Consider the following 19,054-nt stretch of genomic DNA (forward strand, 5'->3'; position numbering starts at 1 on the left):
TGAGACTGCACCTGGAGTATTATATGCAGGTTTGGTCTCCTTACCCAAGAAAGGATATACTTGCCATTGAGGGAGTGCAGCGAAGGTTCACCAGACTGATTCCTGGGATGGCAGGACTGTTGTATGAGGAGAGATTGGGTCGACTAGGCCTGTATTCACTAGAGTTTAGAAGAATGAGAAGGGATCTCATTGAAACATATATCATTCTGACTGGGTTAGATAGACTGGATGCGAGGAGGATGTTTCTCCTGGCTGAGAAGTCTAGAACAAGGGTTCACAGTCTCAGGGTACAGGGTAGGAAATTTAGGACCGAGATGAGAAATGTTTTCACAGAGGATGGTGAACCTGTGGAATTCTCTACCACAGAAGGCTGAATATATTTAAGAGGGAGCTATAGATTTCTAGAAACAAAGGCATCAAGGGGTATGGTGAAAAAGCGGGAATATGGTGTTGAGATGGAGGATCAGCCATGATCATGTTGAATGGCGGTGCAGACTCGAAGGGCCGAATGGCCTACTACTGCTCCTGTTTTCTATGTTTCTATGAAGTTGTCCAGGCCTGTCAATTTTGAGTATGATTTTGCTACAACGTCAAATTAAGAGCATTTCATCTCTAAGAGAAACTTATGATGAGTGCATTTTTTTATGTAGATTGATTTAACCAAAAGGGAGAAAGAAAAGGAATGATTTGTATTTCTATGGCGCCTGTCACAGCCTTGGGGCATGCCAAAGTACTTTACAGCCAATGAAGTACTTTTGAAGTGCAGTCATGTTGTAATGCAGCAGCCAATTTGGGCACAGCATGCTCCCACAAACAGCAATTTGATAATGACCGGATAATACATTTTTTTGTGATGTTGCATTGAAAGATAAATATTGATCCCAGGACACTGGGGCGAACTGCCCTGCTCTTCGTGGGATCTTTTAGGTCCACCTGAAAGGGCAGACGTGGGCCTCGGTTTAATGTCTCATCCGAAAAACGGTTTGAAGCATCATCAGCAAAGTCTCAATCCTATCCATTTAGAGCTGAAAATATTAGGAAACTCTGAATTGGTCAGGAAATTGAAAAGAATGTGAAGTTCTGATTCTGACTTCCATCCTGCAGTTGCGTAAGCAAACTCGAATTGTGTTTGTCCAATGTAAAAACGACGGATAACAATCCTGTCGGAGAATAGTTAACATGGTCACTAGCATCACATCCAGAAGAAGTTATCACCTTGATTCTGCTGACTGCTTCCTGAGCTTGCATCATCCGCACGTTCTTGGAAGGGGTTTTGTCGGAGAGCAGTTGGGTGGAACCCAAGTAATTGGCTGCGAAGATGATGCCATCAATCAGATCTTCCGGGTCACATGGCCCAGGGACTGCAGAACAGAGAACAGAAATAGTTCCAGTGAAAATCGTAACGGGAAAGCATTGTAATGGGTAGTTTGGAGCTGAATGGCAGGGATTGCCAACTGCGGTTGGACGTATTCCTGGAGGTTTCCAATCGCAGGTCCTCCCACCTCCCTGTTCAGTCAATCAGCCTTTCGTTCCCCATCTCCCCAATATTTTTCTAACTAATAAACTAAAGTGTTGTAAGGAAGTTAAATGTTTTTTTTTATGTCCCTGATGATGATTCATCTCCCGTGTGTTTATCTAGTCTCCCCTTAAGTGTAAAGTATAGATAGTGTAGTGGCAGCCTTCACCAAACGTTTTCACAGCACAAATCCATCTTCGGCAAAACAATTCATCTACCACTTAACTTGTGTGTGTGTATAATAACAAAGCACTGTTCAACTGCCCAAGATAATGTTGTCTGATAGTGTCCCAGAGTCAGGCAATAATAAACTTGGCCCACTGTGCCGGTGGTGCCCTGGACAAACAGACAACAGATGGTTGCATAAAATGATAAAGTACAGCACAGAAACCGGCCATTCGGCCCAACTGGTCCATGCCGGTGTTTATGCTCCACACGAGCCTCCTCCCACCCCTCTTCATCTCACCCTATCCACATATCCTTCTATTCCTTTCTCCCTCTTGTATTTATCTAGCTTCCCCTTAAATGAATCTATTTCAGTCACTGGGCTGTGATTTTCTTCTACAGTTCAACAGCTATGAATACTTTTCGAACTGAACTATTTATACTGTTCTTGCACAGCAACATTTAGTTTCCTTCCTGTCTGTCCCTATATCTTTTAAAACAAACACATTCTGAAAACAATGACATGATTGTGCAGAGAAATCTTCAAACAACTTTTTGTTTCTTGATGAAACCAATTTTTTTGTTTTAAGTATCTATTTTCTTCTCTTTTTATCTCCTCTCATTGAAGCCAACATTATCTAATCCTGGAAGGAGACTCAAAAAAGACTTGCTTTTCAGTAGCATCTTTCACAACTTCAGGATGTCACAAGGAGCTTTATGGCCAATGAAATAGTTTTGAAGTGTAGTCACTGTTGTAATGTAGAAAACACAGCAGCCAATTTGCATACAGCAAACTCCCACAAACAGCAATGCGATAATGACCAGATAATGTTTTTTTCTTCTTCCATATAGTGGCCGTGGGATCTTTTACATCTACCCGAGAGGGCTGACAGGGTTTAATGTCTCATCCGAAAGACAGCACCTGTGACAGTATTGCGCTCCCTCAGTACTGCCTTGCGAGTGTCGGCCTAGATTTGTGCTCAAGTCTCTGGAGTCGGAATTGAACCTATAATCCTCGAGATGGGATGATGTGGCCTACTTTTAGGCCTCTAATAATGTTAGTCTTAAGGGAGAAACCATTAGGTTTGTGAGAGACATGCTAGGGATGGGGTGGGGGGTGGGGGGATGGATTTGTGCTTGGATGCTTATGCCTGTATATGTGTGTATGAGGTGGGCAGGGAGTGTCCCGTCTTGACAATGTGGCACACCCCCTGTAAGTAAGGCCAAGATTAGTCACATGCCACTCAGAAAAACACAAGCACGAATCTGCGTCTTACCACTGTGGCACAGCTCACTGGGGAGAAGTCACGGAATGGGAATGAAAATACAATGTCAAATACAGTACAGAAATTACAGTAGGATGCAAGCAACAATTTCAAAATACTAAAGAGCAATTTCTAGTAACAAAAACTTTCAAATTAAAAAATGAAACCATGAATAATTGTCACAGTTAAGGACAAATAATCCCTGTGACATTAACACAAACTGGAACATAAAGACTTCTGAATTTGCTTTAAAATGATTAGAAAGCACCTTACCTTCAACGTAAGTTGGAAAGGAGGCCAAACTTTTTCTTGACTGAAATTAAGACAGACACTGCTTCAGACACCACACGACATGCTCCATGTAAACTATCGTGTCTTTTACCAATAGCATTTTAATCCAACATGCTGACAACATTTTACATGCAGTATCATAAATTCAATTGGTTTCATGGACTAGAAACCTGCAGGGCAAGAGGCCTTTTCAAATTTTGTACCATACTGAAAGTATGATTGTAGTTATTTGTTTCTTTATTTAAGAACTAACTAAGTGACTAATTGGGTCTGGATTAATGCACATGGTCTGATAAAACTCTCTCAAAGTTTGTGGTTTTAAAAGTACAAATTAATTGAATCATCAACTAAATTGAAATAGGAATGGAAATATATGTGAACAGTGTATAAAAAAAAAAAAAAAATGTAAACTGTTGTTGATAAGGACCGTTAAAAATAAATTAAATATGAAATACATGGTGACTAAATACATGGTGACTAAAGGACACAGATTTAAGATAATTGGCAAAAGAGCCAGAGAGTGAGAGGAGGAGATTTTTTTTTAAAAAAACGCAGCGAGTTATGATGATCTGGAATGTGCTCCCTGAAAGGGTGGTGAACGCAGATTCAATAGTAAGGAAAAAGTTTTACAAGGCTATGGGGAAAGAACAAAGGAGTGGGACTAATTGGACAGCTCTTCCAAAGACCCGGCAGAGGCACGATGAGCTGAATGGCCTCCTTCTGTGCTGTAAGATACTCTGTTCTATTCAGAACCTTACCCGTTACAAATTTTGCAATTACCTCCAACAACTCTGAACAAATGTTTGAAAACGTTTTGCCTTCCCTGCAACCAGCAATCATTTTGATGTGAGTTTGAAACAATGTCCCAAAAGTTAGCATTCTGAAAAATTCAGTTCATTCATTATTATTAATTAGAATCAGGCATGGACTCTTTAAAGTGACAGATCAGTTAGGGGCAGCAAGATTAGTGTTTTTGAAACATTAAGGAATTTGTAGTATATGAGGGTGGCAAGCAAGGTTTGTTAGGGAACATGGGTGAATCTTCACCGGCAGGACACAGCAGACTTTGATCTACATATAGATTGGGCTAACGTAACTGGTAGCAATGCGGTGGAAGAGGATTTCCTGGGAGTGTATTAGGGATGGTTTTCTAGACCAACCAGAGAGCTGGCCATCCTAGACTGGGTGATGTGTTATGAGAAGGAACTAATTAGCAATCTTGTTGTGCGAGGTCCCTTGGGGAAGAGTGACCACAATATGGTAGAATTCCTTATTAAGATGGAGAGTGACAAAGTTAATTCAGAAACTAGGGTCCTGAACTTAAGGAACGGTAACTTTGACGGTATGAGCCGCGAATTGGCTAGATTAGACTGGCAAATGATACTTAAAGGATTGACGGTGGATAGGCAATGGCAAACCTTTAAAGAGCAAATGGACGAACTTCAGCAATTGTACATCCCTGTTTGGAGTAAAGATAAAACGGGGAAGGTGGCTCAACTGTGACTAACAAAGGAAATTAATGATAGTATTAATTCCAAGGAAGAGGCATGCAAATTAGCTAGAAAGAGCAATTTTAGAATTCAGCAGAGGAGGACATAAGGTTTAATTGAGAGAGGGAAAATGGAGTATGAGAGGAAGCTGGCCGGAAACATAAAAACTGACTGCAAAAGCTTCTATAGATATGCAAAGAGAAAAAGATTAGTGAAGACAAACGTAGCTCCCTTGCAGTCAGATTCCGGGGAATTTATAATGGGGAACAAAGAAATGGCAGACCAATTGAACACGTACTTTGGTTCTGGCTTCACAAAGGAAGACACAAATAACCTTCCGGATATACTAGGGGACTGAGGATCTAGTGAGAAGGAGGAACTGAAGGATATCCTTATTAGGCGGGAAATTGTGTTAGGGAAATTGATGGGATTGAAGGCTGATAAATCCCCAGGGCCTGATAGTCTACATCCCAGAGTACTTAAGGAAGTGGCCCTAGAAATAATGGATGCATTGGTGATAATTTTCCAATAGTCTATCGATTCTGGATCAGTTCCTATGGACTGGAGGGTTGCTAATGTAACACCACTTTTTAACAAAGGAGGGAGAGAGAAAACGGGTAATTATAGAACGGTTAGCCTGACATCGGTGGTGGGGAAAATGTTGGAATCAATCATTAAGGATGAAATAGCAGCGCATTTGGAGAGCAGTGATAGGATTGGTCCAAGTCAGCATGGATTTATGAAAGGGAAATCATGCTTGACAAATCTTCTGGAATTTTTTGAGGATGTAACTAGTAGAGTGGACAAGGGAGAACCAGTGGATGTGGTGTACTTGGACTTTCAAAATGCTTTTGACAAGGTCCCACACAGGAGATTGTTGTGCAAAATCAAAGCACATGGTATTGGGGGTAATGTACTGACATGGATAGAGAACTGGTTGGCAGACAGGAAGCAGAGAGTCGGGATTAACGGGCCCTTTTCAGAATGGCAGGCAGTGACTAGTGGGGTGCCGCAGGGCTCAGTGCTGGGACCCCAGCTCTTTACAATATATATTCATGATTTAGATGATGGAATTGAGTGTAATATCTCCAAGTTTGCAGATGACACTAAACTTGGTGGTGGTGTGAGCTGTGAGGAGGACACTAAGAGGCTGCAGGGTGACTTGGACAGGTTAGGCGAGTGGGCAAATACATGGCAGATGCACTATAATGTGGATAAATGTGAGGTTATCCACTTTGGGGGCAAAAACACGAAGGCAGATTATTATCTGAATGGCTGCAGATTAGGAAAAGGGGAGGTGCAGCGAGACCTGGGTGTCATGGTTCATCAGTCATTGAAAGTTGGCATGCAGGTACAGCAAGCGGTGAAGAAGGCAAATGGTATGTTGGCCTTCATAGCAAGGGGATTTGAGTATAGGAGCAAGGAGGTCTTACTGCAGTTGTACAGGGCCTTGGTGAGGCCACACCTGGAATATTGTGTTCAGTTTTGGTCTCCTAATCTGAGGAAGAATGTTTTTGCTATTGAGGAAGTGCAGGTGCAGCAGAGGAGGTTCACCAGACTGATTCCAGGGATGGCTGGACTGACATATGAGGAGAGACTGGATCAACTGGGCCTTTATACACAGGAGTTTAGAAGGATGAGAGGGGTTCTCATAGAAACATATAAGATTCTGACGGGACTGGACAGGCTAGATGCAGGAAGAATGTTCCCGATGTTGGGGAAGTCCAGAACCAGGGAACACAGTCTTAGGATAAGGGGCAGGCCGTTTAGGACTGAGATGAGGAGAAACTTCTTCACTCAGAGAGTTGGTAACCTGTGGAATTCCCTGCTGCAGAGAGTTGTTGATGCCAGTTCATTGGATATATTCATGAGGGAGTTAGATATGGCCCTTACGGCTAAAGGGATCAAGGGGTACTGAAGGAATGATCAGCCATGATCTTATTGAATGGTGGTGCAGGCTCAAAGGGCCGAATAGCCTACTCCTGCACCTAGTTTCTATGTAATGTAACAACACAACAGTCAATTAAGCTCAAAATACAATCTATAAAACCACCCAGTACAATATCCCTTTTCCAGGTCCATATCGGGGACATCATGGCTATAAAAAGGGGTAAAATCTCTTGAAATATGTCACTTTGGGAGAACAGGAGGCAGCATCCGAACCCACTCAAGCATCCCAAACATGAGTGTACAGTCGATTGCTTAATTAGGGCTTGTATCAGAATGGGTCTGATAGACTCTTGTTAAATTGTCTGTTAATGCAGCATCTAATTAAGTTCGCAGGGACTTTCGAATGTTAAAATAATATTACTTTCAGACTTCCAGCATCCACAGTATTTTGCTTTTTGTGTTATTGTTTAATTCACTGCCATTTCCCTTCCAGGAATGCCCAATTTGAAGAAGTTCTGCTCTTCTCTCTCCCGACTGCATGCTTATGTTTGGGATGCTCGGGTGGGTTCATATTGTGTCTCCAATTTTCCCAAGTGATCGATTTCAAGAGGTCTTATCCCTCCTTTATACCCGTTTTGTTGCCCATATAAGCTCATATTTGACTTCTACGACTCACTTAAGTCAGCAAGTTTTAGCCTGTGACCCTTAAGTCATTTGTCTCTTTTACCTTGTTCTTAAAATAAAACTGTTACATCTCTAACTTCTTCCACTTCTGACGAAAGGTCATTGATCTGAAACATTTAACTCGTTTGCTCTCCACAGAGACTGCCTGACCTGCTGAGTGTTTGCCAGCACTGTGTTTATACTTAATGAAGTAATATGTTGAACTGACGTCGCACGAGTTAATTAGAACCAGAATGCAACACCAATCCACTAATTCATTTCTTGAAGGGGTGAAGGCATGAAACTCATCTTGTTCCACAGTCCCATTTAGCCTGTCAACTGATAGGATGGGCTTTTAGTGGGTAGAAGGGTCAATATGGTGTTTGGAATAATTCAGAATGCTGGGTCAATTCTACTGCAAAGATCTACTCACTGTCCGGTACAGTCAGACTGATGGTCCTCTCCCTCCCACATCAAGCAAAGAGTTGCCCCCTCAAAGTTTCCGGACTGATCCTTTCCCTCAGTTTGTCACCTTCCCAATAACTATCCATCATTTTGAGATTGATGGCTGTTGTGGGTGGGGAGGGAGCACTCCAGGCCCCACTCAGGCCTCTTGTTATGGCAAATGTACCTGCACCGTTGGGCAAAACTGGCAGGGATTCCAGTAGGAAACGGCATCCCGCCACTTGCAGTAACTTCGGGATGGGAGCGGTTGGAGTGGGCGGAAGAAATGGCCCAACCTCGACTCCCATCAGAATCCTGCAACAGGGCCAAAAAGAGGCGGATTCTCGGTGGGACTGGGTTCAGTCCCAAATTCCTTCCCCGGCCTACTATGCACCTTTCTAGCGCAAAAATCCTGAGCAGTTTGAGGGATCGATTGTTTTGTAGTACAGTACGATGGTAATAAAAAAAATTGGGCAGTGAGTTAATGCATGGAGGTCACGCACACATTCTGGAGTCAGGAGAGACGAAATCCGTACAGTCTGGCACAAAATTCCAAGATAATCCCCTCGAATCCTGAGAAATATGTATCTGGAATCAACAACAACTTGTATTTATACAGTGTCTTTAATGTAAAACGTCACAAAGCGCTTCAGATGAACATGATCACCGAGCCACTAAAGGAGATACTAGCACAGAAATCTTGGTTAAAGAGGTAGGTTTAAGAAGCATCTTAAAGGAGGAGAGAGAGGTAGGCAGATGGAGAGGTTTAGAGAGGGAATTCCAGGGCTGAGGGCCAAGACAGCTGAAGGCACGGCCACCAATGGTGGAGCGATTAAAATCGGGGCTGCTCAAGAGGCCAGAATTAGGGGAGTGCAAATATGTCTAATGTTGTAGGGCTGGAGGAGGTTGCAGAGATAGGGAGGGGCAATGCCATGGAAGTGAGTTAGGACACAGGCAGCAGAGCTTTGGATAACCTCAAGTTTGCAGAGGGTAGAACATGGGAGGCCGACCAGGTGCATTGGAATAGTCAATTCTCGAGGTAAAAAAGGCATGGATGAGGGTTTCAGCGATGTTACGGAGGTGGAAATAGGCAGCTATGTGGTCAAAAGCTCATTTCAGGGTCAAATATGATACCAAGTTTGCGAACATCAGCCTCAGACAGTTGCCGGGGAGATGGATGGAGTTGGTGGCGGGGACTGAAGACAATAGCTTCGGTCTTCCCAATATTTAGTTGGAAGAAATTTATGCTCATCCAGAACTGGATGTCGGATAAGCAGTCGACAATTTAGAGACCGCGGAGGGGTCGAGAGAGGTGGTGGTGAGGTAGAGCTGGGTGTCATCAGCGTACATGTGGAAAGTGACATTGTGTTTTCGGACGATATCGCCGAGGGACAACATGTAGATGAGAAATAGGAGACTTAAGAAACTTCTGTGAAAATCTGCCTAAGTATGTGGAGATCAACAACAACTTGTATTTATATAGCACCTTTAATGTAGTGAAATGTCCCAAGATGCTTCACAGGAGTATTGTAATAAAAACAAATTGACACCGAGTCGTACAAGGAGAAATTAGGGCAGGTGACCAAAAGCTTGGTCAAAGAGGTAGGTTTTAAAGAGCATCTTGAAGGAGGAAAGAGAAGTAGAGAGGCAGAGAGGTTTAAGGAGTGAATTCCAGAGCTTATGGACTAGGCAACAGAAGGCACGGCCACCAATAGTTGAGCGATTATAATCAGGGATGCTCAAGAGTTAAAGTAGCGTAGACATCTCAGGGGGGTTGTGAGGCTGGAGGAGATTACAGAGATAGGGAGGGGCGAGGCCATGGAGAGATTTGAAAACAAGGATGAGTATTTTGAAATCGAGGCATTGCTTAACCGAGAGCCAATGTAGGTCAGCAAGCACAGGGGTGATAGGTGAGTGGGACTTGGTGCAAGTTAGGACGTGGGCAGCCGAGGTTTGGATCACCTGTAGCATATGTAGGGTAGAATGTGGGAAGCCAGCCAGGAGTGCGTTAGAATAGTCAACGCTAGAGGTAATAAAGGCATAGATGAGGGCTTTAGCAGCGATGAGCTCAGGCAAGGGCAGAGGCAGCCGATGTTATGGAGGTGGAAATAGGTAGTCTTAGTTATCCTGCAGATATGTGGTAGAAAGCTCATTTCAGGGTCAAATATGACACCAAAATTGCGAATAGTCTGGTTCAGCCTCAGACAGAAGTTGGGGAAAGGGATGGAGTCAGTGGCTAGGGAATGGAGTTTGTGACGGGGAGCAAAAACAATGACTTCGGTCTTCCCAATATCCAATTGGAGAAAATTTCTGCTCATCCAGAACTGCATGTCGGACAAGCAGACTGATATTTTAGAGACTGCGGAGGGGTCGAGAGAAGTGGTAGTGAGGTAGAGCTAGGTGTCATTAGCGTACATGTGGAAACTGTCGCTGTGTTTTCGGATGATGTCGCCAAGGGCAACCTGTAGATGAGAAATTGGAGGGGCCAAGGATAGATTCTTGGGGGTCACCAGGTAATGATGCGGGGGAGGGAAGAAAAGCCGTTGCAGATGATTCTCTGGCTACGATTAGACAGATAAGAATGGAACCAGGCGAGTGCAGTCCCACCCAGCTGGATGATGGTCATCATCATCATAGGCCATCATCATCATAGGCAGTCCCTCGGAATCGAGAAAGACTTGCTTCCACTCATAGAATGAGTCCTTAGGTGGCCAAACAGTCCAATACGAGAGCCACAGTCCCTGCCACAGGTGGGGCAGACAGTCGTTGAGGGTAAGAGTGGGTGGGACAGGTTTGCCGCACGTTCCTTCCGTGAGAGTCATTGGAGAAGGATAGAGTGGTCAACCATGTCAAAGGCTAGACAAGTCAAGAAGGACGAGGAGGGATAGTCTGCCTTCATCAGTCACAGATGATATCATTTGTGACTTTGATGAGAACCATTTCAATACTGTGGCAGGCGTGGAAACTGGATTGGAGGGATCTCCCGCCATGCGGGATCAGGTCTAAAAAGCAGGCAAAGCTGCCCATCCTCTCAAGATAGAGAACGATGGGCGCTAAAGAGAGGAAGAAAAGCACTTTGCAATGCGCATGTACCTTTGTGCGTGCTATTGCAGAACTGCTATCAAACCAGGGGAACAAAAAAATTGTCCTCTCCGGAGATGATGCAAGGTTGGCCACGGTTATTCAACTATACTTCAAGCCCACATGCTGCTGAAATTCGATCCCGTGCTAAACTGGAAGGAAATGGGACAGCTGTCTTGTCGTTGAACAACTCTGTCCTATTATTGGGTTTACAGCTACAAATAGCTGGGCTGCTGGTTTGACTCAGCAATATTGGATAACGCAACATCACACTGTATCTGCAGGAGCATGTCAGACAGCAGATAGCTTTGGCAATAAGGTATCTGGCGCATGTACAGAAATATGCCGGGCTATCTAGCCATCAATGTTCCCTCTAATTTTTGTTTTTGTGCGCTGTCCCTTTAAGCTTGCTGCGCGGCCGTGCATGCGCGGTATCTCTTCCCGCTTGTGAGCCGGTGAGTGGCCTGCACGGAACCTCCCAATTGCTGCGTGACTGCGGAGCTTAGGGGGAACATTGCTAGCTGTCCTTGAGAAATCTGGCATGTGCCACACTCACAGAAAGAACGTATATAGACCATTCACTCTAGAAAATAATGAAGGCCAATTCCATCTAAATTTATTTTTTTGACTTAATTTACCTTATTATGGGCCCAAGTTTCGAGCCGCGCCTAGAACGGCGCAGTCCCGACCTGGACGCCCGTTTTTCGCGCCACAAAGTGCGCCTAAAAAAACCCTCCAGATTCTCCACCTCCCTGCAGGTCCTCTGGCCCTCGGCGCAGCGCAGCAGGAGCTGTAGGGGGCGGAGCCAGGTCCCTGAGCTGAAAACAGTGCCGGGACCTCTGCACATGCGCGCTACAGTGGGCACACAAGTGCAGTAGCTCCAGGCGCCCGAAACTGTGTGGGAGGGGCCGAAGCACGCAGCCCCTAGCCCTGGCCCAATGGCCTCACTGGGGCTGCGTGAATAAGGCTCCTCCCACGGCCAGCTCCTGCTTCCTGCTGACCCGACTCGACTCCCGATTCCGGCCTGGACCCGACACCGACCTGACTCCCGCTCCCTGCCCGCCCCCCCCCCCCACCCCGACTGGACCCGACCCGACTCCCACTCCCTGCACCCCCTCCCGCCGACTGGACCCGACCCGACTCCCGCTCAACCGCCCCCCCGCAGGACTGGATCCGACCTGACCTCCCTCCCCCCGACCTGACCTCCCTCTTCCTCCCTCCCCCCGACCCGAACCGAACCGACCTCCCTCCTTCCTTCCTTCCCACCACCCCCCCGACCCGACCCAACGCCACCTACCTGTAAATCTGGTGCTGGGGACGGGCCCTGCCTGAAGTCTCGGGCCCGGTCCGTTCAGCCTCCCTTCCCCTTCTCCTTCTCCTTTCCCCCCCCCCCCCACCAATCTCCTTCCCCCCCCCAATCTCCTTCCCCCCCCCCAATCTCCTTTATCCCCTTCTCCTCCCCTCCCCCCGTCTCCCCCCCCATCCCTCCCCCTTCTCCCCCCCCTCTCCCCTCGCTGTCAGAAACACAGACACTGACAGACAGAGAATGACAGACACACACAGACAGAGAGAGATAGAGACACTGACAGAGACACACTGAGGGGGGGCATCCCAGCATGCTGTTGGAGGGCTCCCGGTGCTGCAGTCGGTAAGTAGAAAATGTTTTATTTATTGATTTAAAAAAAAAAAATTATTTCTTATTAATTTTTTTTGATTGATTTATTGGTTGATTTATTGATGTATTTATCATTTATTATTGATGATGGCTCTTTATTTGTAAAACTGAAGTGTTTAATGTTTGTAAACTTCCCTTTAAACACCCCCCCCACCATTCCCTACGCCTGATTTGTAACCTACGCCTGATTTTCTAAAGTGTAGACAAGGTTTTTTCGAGCGTACAAAAATCTTCACTTACTCCATTCTAAATTAGTTTGGAGTAAGTTTTCACTGACGAAACTTTGAAAACAGGCGTAAATGGCCGGACACGCCCCCTTTTGAAAAAAAATTCTGTTCCAAAGTGAAACTGTTCTAACTGACTAGAACTGGAACTAAATGGCGAGAATTCCGATTTCTAAGATACTCCGTTCTACACCAGTTGCTCCTAAAAATCAGGAGCAAATCATGTGGAAACTTGGGGCCTATGTATTTTGATTTATTTGGTGCACTTTCATGTCATTCAAAGTTACATTCATTCATAGTTTATTGCAAACTTAAGAGTTTTTTTCTGCTCAATTCACAGAATCATAGAAGGAGGACATTTGGCCCATCAGGTCTGCGCCGGCTCTTTTGAAAAGCAATCCAGTTAGTTCCACTCCCCCGCTCTTTCCCAGTATTCCTGCAATTCTTTTCTCCATGTATTTATCCAATTCCTTTTTGAAGGCTACTAGTGAATCTGTTTCTAACAGGCAATGCATTACAAATCCTAACCACTTGTGTAACTTTTTTCCCCTCAAATTGCCTCTGGTTCTTTTGCTAATCACCTTAAATCTGTGTGTGCCCTCTGGTTATCGACCCTTCAACCATTGGAAACAGTCACTTTATATTTACTCTATCTAAACCCTTCATGATTTTAAACACCTCTATGAAATCTCCTCTTCGCCTTCTCTGTTCTAAGGAGAACAATTTTGAGGTTATTAACTTACTCTGGCAAGCATCGTCTTGGTATCATGTACCTGTATTAAGTCTGTTGTCTATTCTAGATGTTAATTCAAACTTGTACTGCGCTTTGATACACCAAAACAAGGTGGCACCATGACATAATTGTCAGTGTGCCATCATCGACAGGAATATTTTGAATCTTACAGCCATTTAGCCCATGTGCCTGTGCCAGCTCGTTGAAAGAGTTGTCCAATTTGGTCCCACACCCCAGCTTTTCCCCATAATGTGATAAATTAGATCTCTCCAGGTACACGTCCAGTTGTTTTTGAAAGTTCCGATGGAATCTGATTCCACCAACCTTTTAGGTGGTGCGTTCCAGATCTCAACAACCCTGTGTGTGAAGACAGTTCTCCTTATTTCCCCTCTGGTTCTTTGTCCAATGATTGTAAATCTATGACCTCTGGTTACCGACCCACTTTCCAGAGGAAAGAGTTTCTCCCTACTTGCTCTATCAAAACCCCTCAGAATTTTGAACACCTTCTTAACCTTCTCTGCCCCAAGAAGAATAATCCCAGTTTCTCTAGCCTGGCACCATTCTGGTAAACCTCCTCCGCACCCTCTCCGAGGCTTTGACATCCTTCTTAAAGTGTGGTGCCCAGAATTGTACACAATTAGATAGGTTAGGGAAGTAGCAGGTATTTAGAGGAAAAATAACAGAATGCAATTGTACCCTAATTTTTTTCAAAGTAATGGAAATAAAGAAAGATTTGCATTTATATAGCACCCTTCATAACCTCGGCACCCCAAATTGCTTTGTAGCAAAAGGAGCGTGGTCACTGTTGTAATGTGGGAAACGTGGCTACCAATCTGTGCACAGCAAACTCCCACAAACAGCAACATGATGACAGAGTGACTATATGCACTGTGTTTTTTCTGCACCTGTGTCCTCTGGACTCCACCCCCGACGCCACTCGCGCATGCGCAGACTCGGAACCGGAAGTGGGGCCCCGACGAGTCCGCATGTAGTCTGCTGCTGAAACATAACTTCCAGCCTTGGCATTACTGCGGCCTTCTGTGGAAGAGAAAACATTGGAGGGAGTGGGGGAGAAGAGACAGAGGCGGCGGGCGGGCGGGGTGAGAGAGGGGCGGCGGGCGGGGTGAGAGAGGGGTGGCGGGCGGGGTGAGAGAGGGGCGGCGGGCGGGGTGAGAAAGGCGGGCGGGGTGAGAGAGGCGGGCAGGGTAAGAGAGGGGCGGCGGGCGGGGTAAGAGAGGGGCGGCGGGCGGGGTAAGAGAGGGGCGGCGGGCGGGCGGGGTAAGAGAGGGGTGGCGGGCGGACGGGGTAAGAGAGGGGCGGCGGGCGGGCGGGGTAAGAGAGGGGCGGCGGGCGGACGGGGTGAGAGAGGGGCGGCGGGCGGGCGGGGTGAGAGAGGGGCGGCGGGCGGGCGGCGTAAGAGAGGGGCGGCGGGCGGACGGGGTGAGAGGGGGGGCCGCGGGCGGGCGGGGTGAGAGGGGGGGCCGCGGGCGGGCGGCGTGAGAGAGGGGCCGCGGGCGGGCGGCGTAAGAGAGGGGCGGCGGGCGGGGTAAGAGAGGGGCCGCGGGCGGGCGGCGTAAGAGAGGGGCGGCGGGCGGGCGGGCGGGGTGAGAGAGGGGCGGCGGGCGGACGGGGTGAGAGAGGGGCGGCGGGCGGGCGGGGTGAGAGAGGGGCGGCGGGCGGACGGGGTGAGAGAGGGGCGGCGGGCGGGCGGGGTGAGAGAGGGGCGGCGGGCGGACGGGGTGAGAGAGGGGCGGCGGGCGGGCGGGGTGAGAGAGGGGCGGGCAGGAGAGAGGCGGGGAGAGACAACATAAGAAGATAAGAAATAGGAGCAGGAGTAGGCCATTTGGCCGCTTGAGCCTGCTCCACCATTCAATAAGGTCATGGCTGATCTGATCATGAACTCAACTCCACTTCCCTGCCCGCTCCCCATAATCCATATCATTCAAAAATCTGTCTATCTCCATCTTAAAGATATTCAATGACCCAGCCCCCACAGCACTCTGGGGGAGATAATTCCATAGATTTACAACCCTCAGAAAAGAAATTTCTCCTCATCTCAGTTTTAAATGGACGGCCCCTTATTCTGAGACAATGTCCCCTAGTTTTAGTTTCCCCTATGAGTGGAAATATCCTCTTTGCATCCACCTTGTCGAGCCCCCTCATTATCTTGTATGATTCAACAAGATCTCCTCTCATTCTTTTGAAATCCAATGTGTATGGGCCCAACCTACTCAACCTTTCTTCATAAGTCAACCCCCTCATCTCCGGAATCAACCCAGTGAAACTTCTCTGAATAGCCTCCAATGCAAGTATATCATTCCTTAAATATGGAGACCAAAACTGTTCGCAGTACTCCAGGTGTGGCCTCACCAATACCCTGTACAGTTGTAGCAGGACTTCTCTGCTTTTATATTCTACCCCCTTGCAATAAAGGCCAACATTCCATTTCCCTTCCTGATTACTTGCTGTACCTGCACACTAACATTTTGTGTTTCATGCACAAGGACCCACAGGTCCCTCTGTACTGCAGCACTTTGCAATTCTTCTCCATTTAAATTACAATTTGCTTTTCTATTATTTCTGCCAAAGTGGATAACCTCATATTTTCCCACATTATACTCCATCTGCCAGATTTTTGCCCACTCACTTAGCCTACCTATATCTCTTTGTAGATTATTTGTATCATCCTCACAATTTGCTTTCCCACCCATCTTTGTATCATCAGCAAACTTGGCTACATTACACTCACTTCATCCAAGTCATTAATATAGATTGTAAATAATGAGGTCCCAGCACTGATCCCTGCGGAACCTCACTAGTCACTGTTTGCCAACCGGAAAATGACCCATTTATCCTGACTTTTTTTTCTGTTAGTTAGCCAATCCTCTATCCATGTTAATATATTACCCCCAACCCCATGAGCTTTTATCTTGTGCAATAACCTCTTATGTGGCACCTTATCGAATGCCTTTTGGAAATCCAAATATACCACATCCACTGTTTCCCCCTTCTCCATCCTGCTTGTTACATCTTCAAAGAACTCCAGCAAATTTGTCAAACATGATTTCCCTTTCATAAATCCATGCTGAATCTGCTTGATTGAATGATGCTTTTCCAAATATCTCACCACTGCTTCCTTAATAATGGACTGCAGCATTTTCCCAACGACAGATGTTAGGCTAACCGGTCTATAGTTTCCTGCTTTTTAACTGCCTCCTTTTTTAAATAGGGACATTACATTTGCAGTTTTCCAATCCGCTGGAATTTTGGTAGATTACAACCAATGCATCCATCATCATCATCAAAGGCAGTCCCTCGAAATCGAGGAAGATTTGCTTCCACTCTAAAAGTGAGTTCTCAGATGAATGAACAGTCCAATACGGGAAGTACAGTCTCTGTCACAGGTGGGACAAACAGTCATTGAGGGAAAGGGTGGGTGGGACAGGTTTGCCACATGCTCCTTCCGCTGCCTATGCTTGTTTTCTGCATGCTCTCGGCGATGAGACTCAAGATGCTCAGCGCCCTCCCGGATGCACTTCCTCCACTTAGGGCAGTCTTTGGCCAGGAACTCTCAGGTGTCAGTGGGAATATTGCATTTTATCAGGGAGGCTTTGAGGGTGTCCTTGAAATGGTTCCTCTGCCCACCTGGGGCTCGCTTGCCGTGTAAGAGTTCCGAGTAGAGCGCTTGCTTTGGGTATCGTGTGTCAGGTATGCGTATAATGTGGCCCACCCAGCGGAGCTGGTCGAATGTGGTCAGTGCTTCGATGCTGGGAATGTTGGCCTGATCGTGGACGCGAACGTTGGCGCGCCTGTTCTCCCAGGGGATTTGCAGGATCTTGCGGAGACAGCGTTGGTGGTATTTCTCCAGCGATTTGAGGTGTCTACTGTATATGGTCCACGTCTTGGAGCCATTCAGAAGGGCGGGTATCATGACAGCCCTGTAGACCATGAGCATGGTGGTAGATTTGAAGGCCTGATCTTCGAACATTCCTTTCCTCAGGTGGCCGAAGGCTGCGCTGTCGCACTGGAGGTGATGTTGAATCTCGTCGTCGATGTCAGCCTTTGCTGATAATAGGCTCCCGAGATATGGAAAGTGGTCCACGTTGTCCAGGACCGTGCCGTGGATTTTGACTGCGGGGGGGGGGGGGGGGTGGGGGGGCGGGGGTAGTGCTATGTGGCGGAGTCAGGTTGGTGGAGGACCTTTGTCTTACGGATATTTAGTGTAAAGCCCATGCTTTCATACACCTCAGTGAGGATGTTGACTATGACTTGGAGTTCAGTCTCTGCAGCCACTTCTTTTAAGACCCTAGGATGTAAGCCATCAGGTCCAGGGGACTTGTCCACCTTTAGTCCCATTATTTTACCAAGTACTACTTCATTAGTGATAGTGATTGTATTAAGTTCCTCCTTCCGTATAGCCCCTTGATTATCCACTATTGGGATGTTTTTAGTGTCTTCTAAAGTGAAGACCGATACAAAATATTTGTTCAACGTCTGTCATTTCCCTATTCTCCATTATTAATTCCCCAGTCTCATCCTCCAGGGGACCAACATTTACTTTAGCCACTCTTTTCCTTTTTATGTAACTGTAGAAACTCTTACTATCTGTTTTTATATTTCGTGATAGTTTATTTTCATAATCTATCTTCCCTCTCTATCATTTTTTTTCAGTTGTTCATTAGTGGCTTTTAAAAACTTCCCAATCCTCTGGCCTCCCTCTAGTTTTGGCCACATTGTATGCCCTTGTTTTCAATTTGATGAAAGAGGCAGCGGGCGGGGCGGGGTGGGGGAAGGGAGGGAGAGGCTGCCGGCGGGCGGGGCGGGGTGGGGGAAGGGAGGGAGAGGCTGCCGGCGGGCGGGGCGGGGTGGGGGAAGGGAGGGAGAGGCTGCCGGCGGGCGGGGCGGGGGGGGTTGCGGGGGAGGAGGCAGAGGCTGCTGGGGAGGAGGGAGAGGCTGCTGGGGGGAGGGGGGAGAGAGGGGCAGCGAGCGGGGGAAGAGAACATACAAGAACATAAGAAATAGGAGCAGGAGTAGGCCATATGGCCCCTCGAGCCTGCTCCGCCATTTAATACAATCATGGCTGATCCGATCATGGACTCGGGTCCACTTCCCTGCCCGCTCCCCATAACTCCTTATCGTTTAAGAAACTGTCTATTTCTGTCTTAAATTCATTCAATGTCCCAGCTTCCACAGCTCTGTGTGGCAGCGAATTCCATAGACTTACAACCCTCAGAAGAAATTTCTCCTCATCTCTGTTTTAAATGGGTGGAATTTCTCCTCATCTCTGTTTTAAATGGGTGGCCCCTTCTTCTAAGTCATGCCCTCTAGTTCTAGTCTCCCCCATCAGTGGAAACATCCTCTCTGCATCCACCTTGTCAAGCCCCCTCATAATCTTATATGTTTCAATGAGATCACCTCTCATTCTTCTGAATTCCAATGAGTAGAGGCCCAACCTACTCAACCTTTCCTCACAAGTCAACCCCCTCATCCCTGGAATCAACCTAGTGAACCTTCACTGAACTGCCTACAAAGCAAGTATATCCTTTCGTAAATATGGAAACCAAAACTGCACGCAGTATTCCAGATGTGGCCTCACCAATACCCTGTATAGCTGTTG

General features: G+C 46.8%; 1 protein-coding gene across 4 annotated transcripts in view; it reads right to left on the reverse strand.

Moving 5' to 3' along the window:
- The window catches only part of LOC139268710 (amyloid-beta A4 precursor protein-binding family A member 1-like), a 206,645-nt gene that overhangs the window by 47,904 nt on the left and 139,687 nt on the right, over nt 1–19,054 (reverse strand). For 3 of the 4 annotated variants that reach the window (XM_070887324.1, XM_070887303.1, XM_070887315.1), the window contains exons 4-5: nt 3,220–3,259; nt 1,216–1,361 (exon numbers count right to left, since the gene is read on the reverse strand). The exons of the other annotated variant lie outside the window; for it this stretch is intronic. In XM_070887324.1, coding sequence (XP_070743425.1) covers nt 1,216–1,361; nt 3,220–3,259 — 186 coding nt within the window. The remainder of the gene's footprint in view (nt 1–1,215; nt 1,362–3,219; nt 3,260–19,054) is intronic. 4 annotated transcript variants of the gene reach the window in all.

This window comes from Pristiophorus japonicus, chromosome 1 (genome assembly GCF_044704955.1).
Source record: "Pristiophorus japonicus isolate sPriJap1 chromosome 1, sPriJap1.hap1, whole genome shotgun sequence".
In the NCBI taxonomy this organism is placed as follows: Eukaryota; Metazoa; Chordata; class Chondrichthyes; family Pristiophoridae; genus Pristiophorus; species Pristiophorus japonicus.